The sequence below is a fragment of the Geotrypetes seraphini genome, chromosome 11 (assembly GCF_902459505.1).
Source record: "Geotrypetes seraphini chromosome 11, aGeoSer1.1, whole genome shotgun sequence".
NCBI lineage: Eukaryota > Metazoa > Chordata > Amphibia > Gymnophiona > Dermophiidae > Geotrypetes > Geotrypetes seraphini.
The window spans coordinates 128833928-128852546 of NC_047094.1; the positions used below are offsets into that span (position 1 = coordinate 128833928).

General features: G+C 43.6%; 1 protein-coding gene across 6 annotated transcripts in view; it reads right to left on the reverse strand.

The window, feature by feature from the left end:
* Positions 1-18619, reverse strand: part of GRAMD1A (GRAM domain containing 1A) — a 275350-nt gene that overhangs the window by 91908 nt on the left and 164823 nt on the right. For all 6 annotated transcript variants that reach the window (XM_033914365.1, XM_033914366.1, XM_033914364.1 and 3 more), the window contains one exon: positions 13511-13703. In XM_033914365.1, the coding sequence (XP_033770256.1) occupies positions 13511-13703 (193 nt within the window). The remainder of the gene's footprint in view (positions 1-13510; positions 13704-18619) is intronic.

Below are 18619 nucleotides of genomic sequence, written 5' to 3' on the forward strand. Positions count from 1 at the left end.
AGAAATCTGTCCCGCAGAAAAGTAACATTATACAGAATTCTTCCATGCCCCCAAGGGCTGACACACATCCAAAGAAACAACTAGGAGAAGCATACACAGATTGATATAGTAGACAGGTGCAGGAAGGACAGGGTGGGAGTCTAGAATTTCTTACCTATCTTCTGGAAAAGAGCTTACTAGGGTAAGTACATAATCTCTCTTTCCAGTGCAATAGGTGAGACATTCGACCAATGGGATGTAGAAAAGCAGTCCTCAAAAAGCTAGGGTGGGCTTGCTGCATTGGCCCTTAAGACCAAGGACCCAAAGGCAGAATCCTCAGTCACTGCCATATCCACTCTGCAAAACTTGGCAAAAGACAACACTGCCATCCTGTCGATCTCCTCAGGGAGACAGCTCTAGCTTCAGTCCACAAAGAAGCCATACTTCTGGTAGAATGTACCCTTATGAAACAGGAGACTGATTCCCAGAAAGAATATAGGTTGACAAAATGGCCCTAAGGATCCATCTGGAAATGATGGCCTTGGAAGTGAGAGCACCCCATTTAACAGAATGAGTCAGCATAAACAGATGGTCAGAGAGATGAAATTTGTTGGTGACCTCCAGGTAGCAAAGAAGCACTCTGCGCACATCCAGTTTCTTCTAAAGTTGATCCTGTGTTCTGGAACCAGTAGGCTGAAAAGCAGGCAAACACATTTCCTGATTACTGTAACATGGAAAGCCAAAACCACTTTCGGCAGGTAGGAAGGAACCGTACGCAGGGAAATCCCAGTCTCTGAGATGCGAAGGAATGGTTCCCTACAAGAGCCTGGAGTTGTGAAACCCACCACACTGAGGTTACAGCGACCAGAAACACATTCTTGATCATCAAGTCGAAGAGGGAAGCATCCTGAATGGGTTGAAAGGGAGCCCTGATAAGGCGAGACAGAACCAGGTTGAGGTCCCAGGAAGGGAATGGCTGCTTGACCGGTGGTCTGACACGAAGAGCCCCTTTTAGAAATCTAGTGACATCAGGATGAGATGCCAAAGAGGAACGAAAATCCCAGCTACCTGGATCTGAAGACTACAGTGAGGCCTTTATCAAGTCCAGCTTGTAAAAAGGCAAGGATCATCGAGATCAAAGTCAAATAAGGGTTCATCTGGTCCTTAACACACCAGTGTTGGAAAGTTCCACGCCTTAGCTTAAGCAGAAACTGTGGGCAACTTCTTAGACTGGAGAAGAGCATCAATAAACACATTAGAATAGCCTTTATGTACTAAGGTTTTGCGCTCAAGAGACATGCTGTTAAGAGCAAAGCAACTCGGGTCTTCCATGCAGACCGGACCCAAAGGCTGCAACCCATGCGAAGATGCATCAAACCCGTATACCATGGTCTGCAAGGCCAATCTGGCACCACAAGAATGATGCAGCCCGGATGGACTGCAATCCGTTGAATGACTTGGACTATCACAGGCTAGGGAGGAAAGACATATAGGAGAATCTCCTGAGGCCATGGCTGCACTAGAGCTTCGAGACCCTAACTTTTGGGCTCGGATCTTTGACTGAAGAAATGATCTGCTTTCTTGTTCTTTACCATGGCCATGAGGTGAGGTTGGCCCCAGTATTGCATTATGGCTTGAAATGCCACTGCGGACAGGGCCCACTCGCCCAAATCCAGAGTCTGTCTGTTGAGAAGATCGGCTTGAACATTGTTGACTCCCGCCACATGCGCTGTAGATAGCGCCTGGAGGTGACGTTCCACCCATAGAAAAAGAAGGCAGGCTTCCAGAGCCTGAGGTGTGCTCTTGGTCCCTCCCTGGTAATTGACACAGGCTGCCACCATGCATTGTTGGAGAAGACCTTGAATGCTTGGCCCTCCAGAGTCTTCTGAAATCACACCAGAGTTAGCCAAATGGCTCTCAGCTCCAATCGGATTGACCATTTCCTCTGAGAGAGTGTCCAACACCCCTGGATGGGTCAACGATTGCAGTGGGCTCTCTAGCCTTGAAGGCTGGCATCTTCCTTCACCACAATCCAGTAGACAATCTGTAGCAGACGCCCCAGCAGAGCGAATTCAGGAGAAGCCACCAATCCATGTGGCCTGAGCCTCCAGGGTCCAGGGAAGACAGGTTTGTAACGCATCTGTGTGCGGAGCCCAGCGAGAGAGTAAGACATGCTGGAGAGGACGTATGTGCACCCTCGCCCACGGTACTACATCTATTATGACCGCCATGGACCCCAGGACTTGAAGATAGTCCCAAGGCAAAGGAGTCAGCAGCTCCAGAAGGGAAGAAATCTGGGCACAAAATTTCAGTTTGCGCACTTCTGGAAGATAGACGCAGCTCACAGCTGTATGGAAGAGAACTCCCAGATACTACAGCGACTGCTTCAATGTCAGATAGCTTTTTCTGTAGTTCACACCTGGATCTCCTGCTCCACCGTGCACTGAACCTCGGCCAACGAGGGAGCCCAGATCAGCCTGTTGTCCAAGTAAGGGTGAATCTGCAGACCTATTTTTTGCACGTAAGCTGCTATGACCACCATCACCTTAGTGAAGGTACGGGAAGCCATTGCTAGCCCAAATGCAGAGCCAATAAATAGTAATAACTTGCGGTGAGCTGGAAATATTGGAATGTGCAAGTAGCTTCTGTGAGATCCAGAGAGGTAAGGAACTCTCCTGGGGCCACCGCTGCAATGACCGATTGCACTGTACCCACGCTGTACCCACTGGAACCTTGAGAGCCAAATTCACATGCTGAAGATCCAGAATAGGATTCCAACCTTCAGAGCCTTTCTTTGGCATGATGAAGTATTGAGCCCAAGAAGTCGGGTGACATTAGTTCTATAGTTTGAATATCCAGCAAGCGTTGAACAGTGGCCTGAACCTTTAGCGCTTTATTCAGCCTCCCTATGGGAGAATTCACAAACCAGTCTGTCAGAGGTCGGGCAAATTCCAGCTTGTAGCCCGACCGAATAATGTCCAAGACCCATTGGTCAGACAAAATGCGAACCCAGGTGGACAAGAATGCTGAGAGTCTGGCATCATTGTGCCTTTTTGACAGAGGATGGGAGGTAGAAGGCTGGGACCACCTGTAGCCAGCATACCTGGGCTGGCAGTCCTGGGAAAATCTCTTTGATGTGGCCCTCACATATGGTTGGGATCACCTGGAGCCATAAATATTAGAGTGATCAGAACCTCTAGAAGTCCTGAGTCTGCTGTCAGGCAGGGTCTTAGGGTGACAGACCACAGAATTCATGAGGTCATCCAGGCCCTTGCCAAACAATAACTGCCCCTTAAAGGGAAGTCTAGCCAAAGTAGTCTTAGAAGTAGAATCACCAGCCCATTGCCTGATCCAGAACATCCTACGGGCAGAAATGGAGTGCCAAACCTTTGCCAAAGCCCACATAAGGTCATACAGTGCGTCAGAAACATAATCTGACCCAGCCAAAAGAAGGAGGAGGAGGAGCCATGGGAAGGTGGATAGGGACAGATTCTTTAGACTGAAGGGGACAGCAAATACGAGGGGGCATTCTGAGAAACTGAAGGGAGACAGGTTCAAAACAAATGCAAGGAAGTTTTTTTTCACCCAAAGGGTCATGGACACTTGGAATGCGCTACCGGAGGAAGTGATCAGGCAGAATACGGTACAAGGATTCAAACAGGGATTGGATGGATTCCTGAGGGATAAAGGGATGCACATTGGGAAGAATAACCCAAATTACAGTTACCCCTTGGGGGTTAGCACCCAAGAAAAGGATCTGGGTGTCATCGTAAGCTATATGATGAAACCTTTTACCCAATATGCGGCCAAAAAAGCAGGATGCTAGGAATTATTTAAAAAGGGATGGTTAACAAGACAAAGCTGTGTGATAGTTCAGACCTTTTAGTCAGCCCTAACACACAAGAAAGGAGAGATACCGTGCTTTCTTGCCTCAGGAAAAAGCAAGCATATAGTGGAAAGCAGTATAAGCCATTCAGAGCTACCTATTAGAGAATGACACGGTGAAAAAATTGGTCCCCGTCACCGCCCCGTCCCCGTCTCACCATCCCCGTCACCGCCCCGTCCCCGTCTCACCATCCCCGTCACCGCCCCGTCCCCGTCTCACCATCCTCTTCACCGCCCCGTCACCGCCACTGCCACCCGCGGCTTAAATGCGGTGGCCGCGGGTAAACCGTCACCGTGTCATTCTCTACTACCTATCCACCATTTGAGCCGAGGCAGAATCCTTTTAGGAAAGATGAGGAAAATCTCCTCAGTGACCACCAGGGGAGCCAGAGGGAGCTGAAACCTGCTTCTACCTCAGCTAGGTTTGGGTGTGGTTCAAACAAATTTAAGCCTAGCTTGGAGAAGCTAGCCAGAGCAGTTCAGGAGCAATGGCTGAGGAAAGCTCTCCAGTCAAAGCAGCAGGTCCAGACAGAAGACCCTATGGAATGGCAGGGTCCAGAAGAATCTCAGACACCAGAGCCATGCGCAGGAGTTGAGAGAATGGACATTGGTAAGCCAGAACTAGTTCCTGCCCCACCTGAAGAAATGGAGATAAACGTATGCACAGTGGGCAAGTAGTCATTTTTGAGGGGGGGGGGGTTCTTGAACAGAAAGACTGAGTCCTGTGTGGTTTTGATTTTGTAGTATTTCCTAAAACCTTTTTGATACTGTTGAAAGGCTAGTGCCTCTAACATTTTTGCTGGCAGCAAGGATCTGTCTCTTTTGAGTTTTTATCCCCCCCTTTGTTAACCAAATGCCCTGCAGTGTTTTGGTATGCTGGGGATTACATAAAGTTTGGGGATGTGTATGCTGTGACATCTGGGTGGGATATTTCTTTTGAGGGATTCTTTTTCTAATATGCTACCTGAAGAAAAAGTGATATAAGCTGCACAGCAACTTTAAGCCCCACCATTAGCTCTGAGGAGCAAAACACCTTCCAAAGCTAGTAGGAGACAGGCATTGAGATTATGAACTGTTTGACTTTATTGAGAATTTGTTTGAGAATGTATGCAAGGACCTGGTGAAGAGGACTGAATTTGGACTACTGAAGCCCAGGTACCTTACTGGGCTGTGACCTTTTTGCTAGCCCTAAAAACACAGTACTAGTGTTTGGACTTTTCTGTTGAGAATTATTGTTTTGTTTTTTGCTTTATTGACAATTTACTCCTGGGCCTGCTTGGACTGTGGAAGCAGCCCAGAGAGAGTTCTGAACTTTGAGAGACTTGCAGAAAGGCTTGGCTGTATGTTTAAAAGCCAGGATTATTTTATTTTTTTCTGCTGGCAGGATAATAAGGTCTGCTTAGCAAACTTACCTGGAAGCCTGGGCTGGTCACCCCTGTGTAAAGGGAATAGAATAAAACTGAACTCTTCCTTGAAAATTCTGAACTGTTTGAGAGTTGTTGGTTTTTTTTTTACAGTTTGAACTTTGTGTTGGTGCAGTTTTCACGCTTTCACCCTGAAGGGACATTCTCTCTCTGGAGTGGCGCGCAGATGTCGGCCTAGTTACCCATCCTGGCATTACAGCTATTCAGCAGAAGCTGGATAGGCGACAGATGGTCATCAACATCAGAATTCCCCAGATCAGGATCAGATGGTCATCAACATCAGAATTCCCCAGATCAAGATCAGGCAGCACAGGACAGGGCTGACTGAGGAGAGGATATGTCCGCAGAAGATACACCACTAATAAATGCAGCTGAGGTAGAGAGCGAGTGTGCAGGGGAAGAACGCTAGCTTTGAAACTTATTCACAAATGTTTCATAAATTTAGAGAAAGCTTCTGGCTCCTGGGGTGTGGAGTCACCCTTTGATGCCCTAATTTTGGCTGCAGAGGGTGTGCAGCCAGGCACATGAAACTAGAAGCCATGCCAAGCCCCGAAAATAAAAAAGGCCACCCCACCAGGCTAGCTGAGCATTTGGTCACCTGCTTCAACAGGGAGAGGCTAAGCAGGACGCTGCCACCTCTCCTGGGTGCACCACACAGTGAAAGAACACTCAGGCATCAAATTTGCACAATCATGGCAAGAATTCACATAAGGAGACTCCAATGTTTCCATTCCAACAAGTTTTGAGTCAAAAATTGCAGTTTTGGAGAAGCAGGGAGCTTTTGAGAAAAAGATCACTAAAAATCCAAGATGGCCACCGTTAAGAAAATTACACCAAAAACATAATATTTTTCAGTACACAAACTTCAGAAATGGAGATTTTAGGATTTTTTTTAGGAGGGGAACACAGTGGGAAATGCAGAAACCCTCAAAACTTCAAAATTCCAACATCCTCCAATTTACCTCACAGGCTGTGACAGCCTTTACTCACTGTGACCTATTCTGGAAAGGTGCTGCAGCCTGCCTCAGCTCTCTTTCAGTAGCTGCAATTAAAAAAAATCACTGCTTCATGCTAGGAATGCCTCTGCAACGCTGATCTTCGGGCCGCCAGTCAGATCCTATGCCTGACTGTATCTTCACCCCTGTGGATCGATGGATGTGCTCAGGGACAGGCAGAGGCAAGAAGACACAGCCGGCATCCTGCAAGAAACCAACGAGTCTCCAATGGATGCCAAATAGCCTGTGCTCGAACCCTCATTCAGCAGAAGGAGAAAGATGGGGACATCCCTGAGCTCCTGTGAAGTAAATGCAGGCTGGCTGACAGGTACCACCAGGGATTGGCCTGTCAGCTGTAGACCGAAGTCTGTGTGATCTTAATGTAGGCAGAGCTGAATAAATGCTCCGAGCACCAAAAGCCCCCAGAAAGGGAAGAAAATGCACCAAATAAAATAATAACTTGTGAAGAGCAGAACAAACAAACTCCTGCAGGCATGCATGCAGAAGGGAAAAACTGTATAAGGAGCTAATGAGCCCAGTGAAGTAAAGCAGAGGCACAGACAAAAATCCGGAGTGGATTCCTTCTGTAGCTAGCATGCGGCCTTGGAGACACTACCCATCTATCTAGAATGTCTTGCCTATTGCACTGGAAAATATTCTTACAGATGGGACTCTGTGACAGAGTGAAGTTCCTGTTACAAACTAGTAGAGGGAGCCTGAGTCATGGAGTATGTGGTGCTAATTTGCATAGGAGCTGCAAAGGCACCTGGGAGCTGTCCACTCATCCTCAGTAGAAAAGGGTGCTGAAAAGAACAGCTCCAGAGCAAGGAGTTGAGGAAATCAGAAGCTCCTTCAGGAGTCAGGTGACCCTCGAGGGGAGGAATGCTGGTCTCTGACCAACCCTCAGTAAGCATGTTCAACTGGCCTGCCCAATAGACCTTGGGGGCAACCAGGAGAGTACCCCATGGTTAATGACAGGCAGAGGGCCCAGTGGTGGTGTGAGAGAGACCAGAGAAGAAAGTGATGGGGCTTTTTTCATGGAGCATCTGAGGGACAGCAAGTAAGTCCCAGGAAGAGCCCTCAGAGAGAGACTGGCTGGAAAAGAATCCTCAGTGGGTGTGTCTGGGATAAGATGACTGAGGGGCTGGGAGAGTTTTCAGTGTGTGGGTTCAGAAGACAACTGAGTGACTAGAAAAGGGTCTGAAAGAAGGAGTAGCAGGAGGGCCTGGTAAAGCCTGGAGCCCAGGAAGGGGCTCAACCAGCAGTGGGAATGGCAAAGTTTCCAAGATGTGTGGGAGACACAAGAGGCTGGGAAGCATAGGAACCGGCAAAGTCCAAGGCAAGCGACTGGCAGAAGGACTGGTGGGACCGGTGACGACCAGCGGAGAGCCTGGTAATGACACCATAAACTGCCAGAAGAGCCCAGGGAAACAGTCTGATAGACCAGGGTGAGCACTGACCAACGGTCTACCAAGCAACCAGCGGAGGGACCAGCAGGGCTGGTGGTGACTGATGGAGAGACCGGTAGTAGCATTGGAAGCTGCCAGAAGACCCAGAGGGCCAATGAAGGGTCGGGAAAGGATCAGAATAACGTGGAGTAAAGGGAGGATCCAGAGAAGAGCCAGAGGGCAAATGAGGGTCAGGGAGGGCCCGAGGACACTGTGATGACCAAAAGGGTCTAGAGGAACCTGGTCAGCAATTTTAAGAATGTATGAAGAATGTATGAATAATGTATTTAACAGTGTTGTATTTGTTCCAATAGAGCCTGGGGGAGATGTGTGATGAGTGTTGACTACTCGGCCTGATCACATGATGACTCCCAAGCTACTGGGATCATGTCTCTAGAAAGAGGGTTACAGGGAACAAATATGAGGATTAAAGGAAAAGATTGCTCTTAGGAAGAAATTAAATTTTGCAGAACTGCTTGTCCAAACCAACTGTCTCTTCTGGAGGGAGAGAGTTGCTACATTAGGTATAGGGGGGATGCAAGTAGGGAGAGAAAGGTGCTACATTGAGGGGGACTGGAGTAGGGCAAGGAGGGAGAGAGAGACTACTTTGAGGGGCAAGGAGAGAGAGAGAAGTGATGCATGGGGGGCAAGGAGAGGGAACTGGACAGGGCAAGGAGACTGGACAGGGCAAGGAGGGAGTGAGGTGGTGCATTGAGGGGAGGGTGAGCAAGAGGGTGTGAGGTGCTACATGGGAGGCAAAAAGGAGAAAAGAAGCACTGGACTTGGGGAGAATGGAGGGCAAGAGGTGCTGCATTGGGGAAAGAAGGAAAAGAAGGTTGAGCAAAGAGGGAGAGAGATACTGCACTCGGGGAGGGGATGGAGAGGGAAAGAGAAATACAATGATGGTATTGACGAGAAGAGGGAAACTAGATGCACAGAGGTAGGGGAGAGAGATTCTGGATATGAGGGGTGAGTGAGGAAATGAAAAGAGGAGACACGCTGGCCTGGAGGCAAGAGAAAGGAGAGACCAGGATAGAGCTGAGAGGGTACGTACAAAGAAAGAAAATGGGTGACTACATGGTATATGAAAAATAGTAAAAAATGAAAAGTTATAAAGAAAATAAAGGAAAAAAGAACCACCAGGAAGGCACAAAAAATATCAAAAGTTTGACACCCTGAAGAGAGACTGAAAGACACAACTTCTGAGCTCTGCAGAAAACGACTATTATTTAATTATCTTTTTGGCTCCCTTACTTACATTATGTTAATCAATAGGCTTTACCTCATTTGTATATGCTGATGATCTCGTTACTTCACCCATTGGAAACAAACAACCTAAGTGAAGTTATGGACATCAAGCAGAAAATGGAAAAAATAAGTTACTGGCTCCAAACAAATATGTTAGTGCTCAATATCGCAAAATCGTCAATAATATTATTCCCATGCAAAGAAGGATTTCAACTACAATCGCCCGTCAGCCTCAACTCCACACCTTTACACATAGTGTCATCTATAAAGCTGTGTGTTATTCTGGACAGTAAACTAACATTTCACCAGCAAATCAGTACTGTCGTTCAAAAATGCTTTTATAGGATTCGATTAATACATTCTCTTTCCAAAGTCCTTGAGTCCTGTGCATTGAACATAGTACATTCCCTGGTGATCTCATGTTTAGATTACTGTAACTCACTATATAAAGGCATCACACAGAAAGAAATCAGACGCTTGCAAGTTATATAAAACACGGTAATAAAACTTATTGGAAATGCAAAAAAATTTGACCATGTCAAAAATATAAAAGTATAAAATCATATTTTTAACATCAAAACACTCCGTAACAACCAGCCAAAATTCTTAAACAACTTTCTAATTCCCTACACTCTAGCTAGAGCATTGAGATCACAATCACAAAATCTCTTAACGGTTCCATCTCTCCCATATTATTAGCACTACACGAACAACAAACTTCTCCGTCACAGCCCCATCTCTTTGGAACTCATTACCCCTTGAACTACGGAATGAACCTATGCTAGATTGTTTCAAAGAAAACTAAAAATGTTTCTTTTTAAAGATGCACTTACCTTATGAAACATTATCTTCATTTCTGCTTTGGTTATCAGATGGGATCCCCCTTCCTTTTGTATTTCCCCTATATGGCTCTCTTTCCTATTTTATAATGTACTTCTTGCTGATTCAAGATGGCCGCTGGATAAACTAACAGAGTGGGATGCTCTTGCAAGTTCGCCATTATGCATTCTTGGGACATTACCTATTTTGAAAAAATGCTGAAGAGAAGAAAAAAGAGCGTGGTGCTCTGGGTCCATTGTCCTCGGCAATATTGACGAACTTTTGAGAAGCATGCAAGGCATGTCGGCATGTCGGCTATTTCCCCGCAGGAGACGATGCAGAGAAGCGAGATGCAAGCGATTTCCCAGGGGCTGGAAACAGCATTAAGTCCCAATGTGAGAGCACCTCCCACACAACCTCACACCATCAGTTCTCTGCAGGTGGAGGTGCTTCGGGGAAACGGAGCACACTCTCCCTCGGAGGCTAGAGAGAGATCGAATTGGAGAATGAGGGTTCTGGCTCCCAGTTTTTTCAAGGAAGTCTGAACATGGACAATGAGGACCGGATAACAACGGGAACAGGACCTTCCCAGACAGAGCAGAGACAGGGAGAAACACCAGTGGGTGAGCAAAGTGGTTTGAACTTGCAACTTTCTTTATCTCAAAAACCCCATGAAGTTACGTTAGATGCCCTGTGGGATCTGATTACTAACCTGGGAAAGAATATCGATTTTCAGTTTCAACAAATAGAAGTAAAAATAAAGAACCATGACAATGATATCAATAAATTAAAACAAGAGATTGGTGCCTCTAAATCTTCAATAGATAAACTGCAAGAAGAAACAGAAATATCAAAGAAAGTACAAGAGACGCTAATCAAGGACAATACAAACTTAAGAAGAAAATTTGAATCACTTGAGAACTTTTCTAGAAATAATAATCTTAGATTAATTTCCCTAGGGTTACTATGGTAATACCTAGGGAATGTTGAAACACTATGTCTTGGAAATCTTGGAGGTTTCTGAGGCTTCATTACCTCCATTCACAAAAGTCTATTATCTTCCAAGTAAGACGCAAAATAACCAACAAGAGACAACTTTATTGGAAACATCTGATAGGGAAGTAGCTGTTCCAGCTACTTTACTGTTGACTGAAGCTCTTACTCCTGATAAAATTTGCCTTTTGAGAATGTTTTATAAAAACAAGCAAAATGAATTCATAGGCTGTAAGATACAAATGTTCCCAGACTTAGCAAGGGATACACAAAGGCATAGAAGAGAATTTCTATTATTAAAACCTGGTGTTCTAGCTTTAAGAGCTACTTTTTTTGTTCGCCATCTGGTGCAAGTGTGTAATTTATTATAAAACACAGAAATTTGTTTTCTTTGAGCCTCTCCAATTGAGGACATTCCTGTCTCTATCTCGTCTGGAAAAGGATAGTACTACATGAAAATTAGATGCCCTAACCTCTGTTAGCTAATCAGATTCTTATAAGAAGTATTTTCTTTTTTTTCTCGCTGTAATTTACATTTTGGATCTCATTGAAGACTTGAGAAGATTTAAGTTAATTATTTGTTATTTTTGTAAGGATTGATGAATATACTTTTATTTTCTATGCCTTGAACCTTCTTTCTGTACAAGTTAATCTTGAATGTATAATTTAAAAACTTATAAATAAATAATTATAATGTACTTCTTTAACTTAATCCTATCGTTCTAGTAGGTCCTGTATGTTTTAATGTATGTTACCCTATTTTACTTTTTTTATTATGTATAAACCGCTTAGAAGACTGATAGGCGGTATATTTTTATTAAACTTGAAACTTAAAGACTGATGGTCCCAAGTGATGATGTCAGGTTGGAAGACACCTGCATGGTGGGGGCACTGTCAAGATTTACACTGGCAGTGTGGGGCTCTATGGATGATGTCACCCACGTGTGAGAATATAATGCCTGCTTGTCCTCAGAGAACTGGTTATTTCCCACTGAATATCTGTGGTTATCAGCAGCTAACCAGTCATGTCGTATGACACAGCTCATTGAGCGTGAATATTCAGTGCCAAATAGGCTATGTTTAGCAGTTAAAATAGGCTACATAAAGAGCAGACCATCTTTAACCGCTAAGTACTTAACCAGTTAGCACTAAATATCGGCTTAACTGGTTAAGTTGCCACTGTCAAAAATGAAACCGCTAGTTGATGCCAGTCGCCAGATATGGCCCACCACTGAATATCTGGTCTGACTACAGGCAATGAACATATCATGCAGGTATCCTATTAGCACTTACACACATAAGTGTACACTACTTGCAAAAGTGCTGGTATTCTGTATCCTGCAAGTGGTGCATAAATGTTTATTTATTTATTCATTCAATTTTCTATGTCATTCTCCCAGGAGAGCTCAGAACGGTCTACATGAATTTATTCAGGAACTTAAGCATTTGCAGGCACCAGTTACAGAATTGCCCTTATTATGTACTGTATGAAGTGTTTGACCTAAGAATGAAATTAAGTGCCAAAAGTTAATTTGAGCTGATTGCTGACAATTTGCTCTAGGAATTTCCCCATCTTAGAAAGAAAAAATTCCATGTGTTAATAATGTGTGGTTTGAAGACTGATTTTCTTTTGCTTTAAATATTTCTTTAGGGGGGGCATCTTTATGAGTAGGTCCTTTGACCTCAGTTATCAAATCACTCATAAGAACATAAGAACTGCCATCTCCGGATCAGACCTTCGGTCCATCAAGTCCAGCGATCCGCACACACGGAGGCCTGGACAGGTGTACACCTGGCGTAATTTTACACACCCATATCCCTCTATGCCTCTCGTAAGGAGATGTGCATCTAGTTTGCTTTTAAATCCTAGAACAGTGGATTCCGCAATAACCTCCTCTGGGAGAACATTCCAGGTGTCCACAACTCGTTGCGTGAAGCAGAACTTCCTGATATTTGTCCTGGACTTGTCTCCCCTTAGCTTCAGTCCATGTCCTCTTGTCCGTGTCACATTGGACATTGTAAATAATTTTATTTCCTGCTCTATTTTGTAGATTCCTTTCAGTATTTTGAAAGTCTCGATCATATCCCCTCGCAGTCTCCTTTTCTCAAGGGAGAACAATCCCAGTCTCTTAAGTCGTTCCTCGTATTCCAAGTTCGCCATACCTTTTATTAGCTTCATCGCTCATCTCTGCACCCTCTCCAGCAGTTTTATATCCTTCTTTAGGTTGGGAGACCAATGTTGGACACAGTATTCCAAGTATGGTCTGACCATTGCCCTATAAAGCGGCATTATAACTTTCTCCGATCTATTCGTGATTCCTTTCTTTATCATGCCTTTCTTTATCATGCCTATTTCTGTCACTGAAACCAAAGACTCTAGTTTGGTAAACAGTCTTTCATCCCAGGAAGAGCAGTCAGGCCACTTTCTGATCTGATACTCCACAAAACATGCACATAGCCATCTCTGGGGTGCAGGAAGCATCTGCACAGTGTTCAGATTAACACTGTTAACAATGGAGAGAGAAGATAAGAAAGGACTGCAATTTAGAAACAATATTCCCTAGTAAAAAGGCAAGCAATAAGTTAGCTCCAGGATTAGACTATGTCAGCTCCCCTCAGATTCAGGATATGGGTGGCATGGTGAAGGGAGAATAAGAAAATAGCACCATCCTGAACCTTTGCAAGGGAGGAGAAGAAGGCAGGACTGATGACACCCCACCTTCATCCTGGGTAGTAGAAGAGGTAGAGTCATCGCTCATGTCCGTAGGGAGTTCTTCACTATTGGGCAGGTCTAGAGGTGGGAGACTATCCAGAAGCAGCCCAGGTCTGCAGGGTTCAGGAAGGGGGGTCACTGTCTGGCTAGAAGAGGCATCAGCAGCTCTTTCCATTGGCTCCTCAGAGTCTTCAGCAAACTGCAAGGAGAAAGAAGGCAGGAAGTGAGAGCTGTAACCAAGCACAGGACAACATATAGAGGGAGAAAGAGACAAATATGACACTGTGCATAATATATAAAATACACGCTTGCCATCAAAACACACAGCAACATAGCCCAAAATGAAATCAGACGTTTACAGATTATTCAAAATGCTTCTATTAAACTTATAACGAAATCTAAGAAATTTGATCATGTGACACCTCTCCTTAAGAAAGCGCATTGGCTCCCAGTAGCTCATCGTATAATGTATAAACTAAGTCTTTGCTTTTATTTATAAATTACTGATTCCCTACACCTCAAATAGATTATTGAGATCAAACGATCGACATTTATTAATAATTCCCTCACTTAAAATCATTAATACACGGCGGCAATTTATTTTTTCTGTCACAGCTCCCCAAACATGGAACTCACTCCCTATCTATTTAAGGGAAGAACGTGATTTGGACAGAATTAAGAGCAAATTAAAAAGCTTTCTTTTTAAGGATGCATTTGATAGTTAGAAAGCTTGACTAGTAGCCTTATTTCAATTGCATTTCTTTATTTCTCTGAAGTACATGATCTCTCCCTTCCCAGTGTAGTTTCCCATATATGTCTTATTTACTATCAAACAACTTGTATTTCTCTTCCCTTTCTTTCCTTTTGTTTAATATGTTTGTAATATTAGTTTTTAATATGTCTTACAAGATTTACTTTGTTTCGTTTGTTTTGTTGTCCCCCAAATTGTAATTTTACTGATTTTTACATCGCTTAGAACTTTGAATAAGCGATCAATCAAATTTATATTAAACTTGAAACTTGTCTACACAAAAGTGAACACAGATACAAAAGTAGCAGACATTTACAACATATTAAATGTGACACTGGGAAACAAAATTTCAGTTCTGGGGTTGGAGGATATGTTGTTAAAATGACACGATTCCCCTTGATGAAAGTGGGGAGACAGGGGACATGTAGTATAGTGAAGATCTAGAAGGAATGATTAAGCAGTAAACAACACAGAGCTAGATGCACTAAATGTTCCGATCGGGTACTAATATAGAAACATAGAAACATAGAAATAGACGGCAGATAAGGGCCCACGGCCCATCTAGTCTGCCCACCTTAATGTCCCTCCCCTACCTTTGCCCTGTGAAGAGATCCCATGTGCCGATCCCATTTGGCCTTAAAATCAGGCACGCTGCTGGCCTCAATCACCTGTAGTGGAAGACTATTCCAGCAATCAACCACTCTTTCAGTGAAAAAGAATTTCCTGGTGTCACCTCGTAGTTTCCCGCCCCTGATTTTCAACGGATGCCCTCTTGTTGTCGTGGGACCCTTGAAAAAGAAGATATCTTCCTCCGCCTCGATGCGGCCCGTAAGATACTTGAACGTCTCGATCATGTCCCCCCTCTCTCTGCGCTCCTCGAGCGAGTATAGCTGTAATTTGTCAAGCCGCTTTTCGTATGGTAGATCCTTGAGTCCCGAGACCATCCGGGACTAAATGGTCACTAAACCAGTCAAACTAGTTTAATAATAATAATAATTTTATTCTTATATATCGCCATAACGAAAAAGTTCTAGGTGGTTCACAATAAGGTGAGCTAGTACATGGGATACAGATAAAATACAAATTAGAATAGTGGACTAAAAAACAGATAAAAACAGAAAGCACTTACAATATAATGCAGAAAAGAAAACAACAGTTTAAAATTGTGGAAGCATTGTTGACAGTTTAAAAAGAGCTGTTAAATGCCGGCCTGACAGGCAATAAAATACCGGCATGGCAGGGAAAGAAGTAGTACATAGAACAGATAAAATACATCAAGTTGAATATAAGGAACTTGATTGAAAAAATGAAGCAGAATGCATTAAGATACCAGCCTATCAAAGAGTTGAGTCTAACAATTTTCTAAAATCAAGATAGGAAGAGACCTCTAACATAATTTTTCCAAGCCATACATTCAATTTAGCGGCTTGAAATGAGAGGGTTCTTTCAAGGAACTTCTTATAATGACAGGATTTTATGGAGGGATATGAAAACATGTGCACTCTACGTGTAGTCTTTTTGGCGTGACTCAAAGAAAAATGAGACACAAGATAACCTGGTAACAAACCCAAAACTGATTTATAACAAATACAAGAAAATTTGAACAGAATTCTCGACTCTATCGGCAACCAATTGAGTTTCAAATAAAAAGGAGTGATATGCTCCCATTTTTTTTAGCCAAAAATGAGGCGAACGGCAGTATTCTGAATCACTCTCAATTTTTTGAAAATTTTCTTGTAAGCACCTAGGTATATAATGTTACAGTAATCAAGAATACTTAAGATAGAAGACTGTACCAATAAATGAAAGGAAGTTTCGTCGAAATACTTCTTAGTGGTATGAAACTTCCAAAGCACAGAGATACATTTCTTAAACAATAAATCCGTATGTTGTTCCAATGTGAGATGTTTATCCAGAGTCACACCCAATATTTTTATGGATTGTTCTATATTGTAGTCCAACCCATTCACGTGTAGTGTTATTTCTTTAATCTCATCGTTGGGAGTTGCTAAAAATAATTTAGTTTTTCCCACATTTAATTTCAATTTATAAGCAGTCATCCAAAGTTCAATCTGACTTAAAATAATCGCTAAAAAATTTATGAACTCCAGTGACAGACAAATTAACGGGATGAGTATAGTAATGTCATCTGCATAAATGTAGAACTTGAACTTTAAACTTTGCAACAAATTTCCCAAGGAAGCAAGATAAATAGTAAACGATCTGGGGGACAGAGGTGAACCCTGTGGGACCCCACAGGAGTTTTCCCAGCGATAATCTTTAAACACTTGGTATGATCTTTTACCCAGGAAGCCACAAAACCAGTTCAAGACATTACCTGCAACTCCAATGGATTCCAAACTATCCAACAAAATACCATATCCAACAAATACCATATCCAACAAAATCTACCATATCAAAAGCGCTGCTCAGATCTAGCTGCAAAATTAACGCACTTTAACCTTGATTGAATAATGAATGCAAATAATCAAACAGAGAGGCCATGATTGTTTCGGTACTAAATCCTGACCGAAAACCAGATTGATTCTCATGCAAAATGCTAAACTTATCAAAGTATGTAACTAATTCAGCGTTTACCAAACCTTCCTGTATCTTAGTAGCCAGAGGAATACTGGCAATAGGTCTAAAATTAGATGCAATGCTGAATGATTCTTTAGTGTTTTTTAAACTTGGTATAATCACAATTTGACCCTGTTCCTCAGGAAACTTCCCTATGGATAATAAGAAATTAATCCACATCAACAATTTGGCCTTAAAGCTGACCGGGGCAACTTTCATAAAATTTGGAAGACAGCTGTCAAGTCTACAGTATAAGTTAACATACTTATTGTAGAACTTACTAAAGGTTTGCCAGTCAATAGATATAAAATTATTCCAACTCAGATCTACTCTGGGTGCATCTGCCCCTTGGAGGATGGGAAAACACCAATGATGATTAATAGGATCAACTAATGTAAGCCTCAGTTTTTGAATTTTAGCGATTTTGAATTTTAGTGATTGTTGGAATTTGCCAACCCGATATTGAAAATGGCTCACTTTGTGGTTTTCCATGTGGCCATACAAAATTCTGACTCTGGCATGCAAAACTACCTCATTACTATTAGAATGAGGTCATTAATATTAAAACGAGCCATCCAATCAATGGTCTAACATTTGAAGTGCCATAAGCGGATTGCAAATAGTGACCGAAAAAACTGACAGATCTAGACCTCTCGATAACTGTATCACCGACAGGTCTGCCTGATTTTTTTTTCTATGGGCACAGATATGTGTGTGTGTGTGTGTAACACACCCATCTGGCCCATAAAAAAAAAAGTTGAGCTATTTCCTTGCCCCCCTCCTTCCCCCCGATGTCAGCCCCTCCAACAACCCCTGGAACAAAAATAGAGACAGGAGGGATGCCCACTCCTTCCTACAGCTGTAAAACCCTCCCCACGCTGAGCCAAAACACACCACCCCCTCCTGCTAGGATCCCCCCTCCCATACGTCAACAAAAATCAGCAGGAAGGATGCCCACTCCCTCCTGCTGCTATGACCCCCCACCCCCACTGAACTGAAACCCCCGCAATAATCCCCTGAACTAACCTCTCCCCTTCTCCACGTTACAAAAAATTGATAGGAAGGATGCCCACTCCCTCCTCCCACTGGATGCCCTCCTGGCCCCCCCAAACCACACCCATACATATACATTAAGATGACAGCCCAGTCCTTCCTGCTTGCAGGTCTGCCACTCCAAATTGGTGGGCATTCCCCTTCCAGTGCATTCTGGGATGCATGTGGATGTGACTAAGGCCCTGATTGGCTGAGATTCCTAAGGCCCCTCCCAGGGGAGGAGCCCTAGGTATCTGAGCCAATCAGGGCCTTAGGCATATCCATCTGTATCCTGGGATACACAGGGAGGAGTCTAAGGCTCTGATTAGATCAGATGCCTAAGGTCCCTCCCTGGCCTTAGGTGTCTGAGCCTTTCAGGATCTTAGTTTTCCCCCCTCCCTTTGTATCCAGGGATACAACATCTGTTCCATTTAAATAAATAGGAAAAAAATCCCAATAGCTGATTGGCAGAAAGCTGCTTTGGGGCTTCCCCTGCCACTCAGCTGTTTGGGTTTCCTCAAACGAGCTCTGCAAATGTGTGAAAGCTGGTTTCTTAGTGAGCAATCAGATGAGATTATGACTGCCCTCTGCAGCCGTTTGAACATTGATTGCTGTTTAGGAATCAGATAAAAAATTAGCCCACAGAGGCAGTGTTTTGAACATCTAGCTCACAGTTCCTTCGAGTGCTAAGTACTGGAGATGTGAATATACATCTAGATGACCATACCCAGGGCATTTTTTCAGCTAGCATA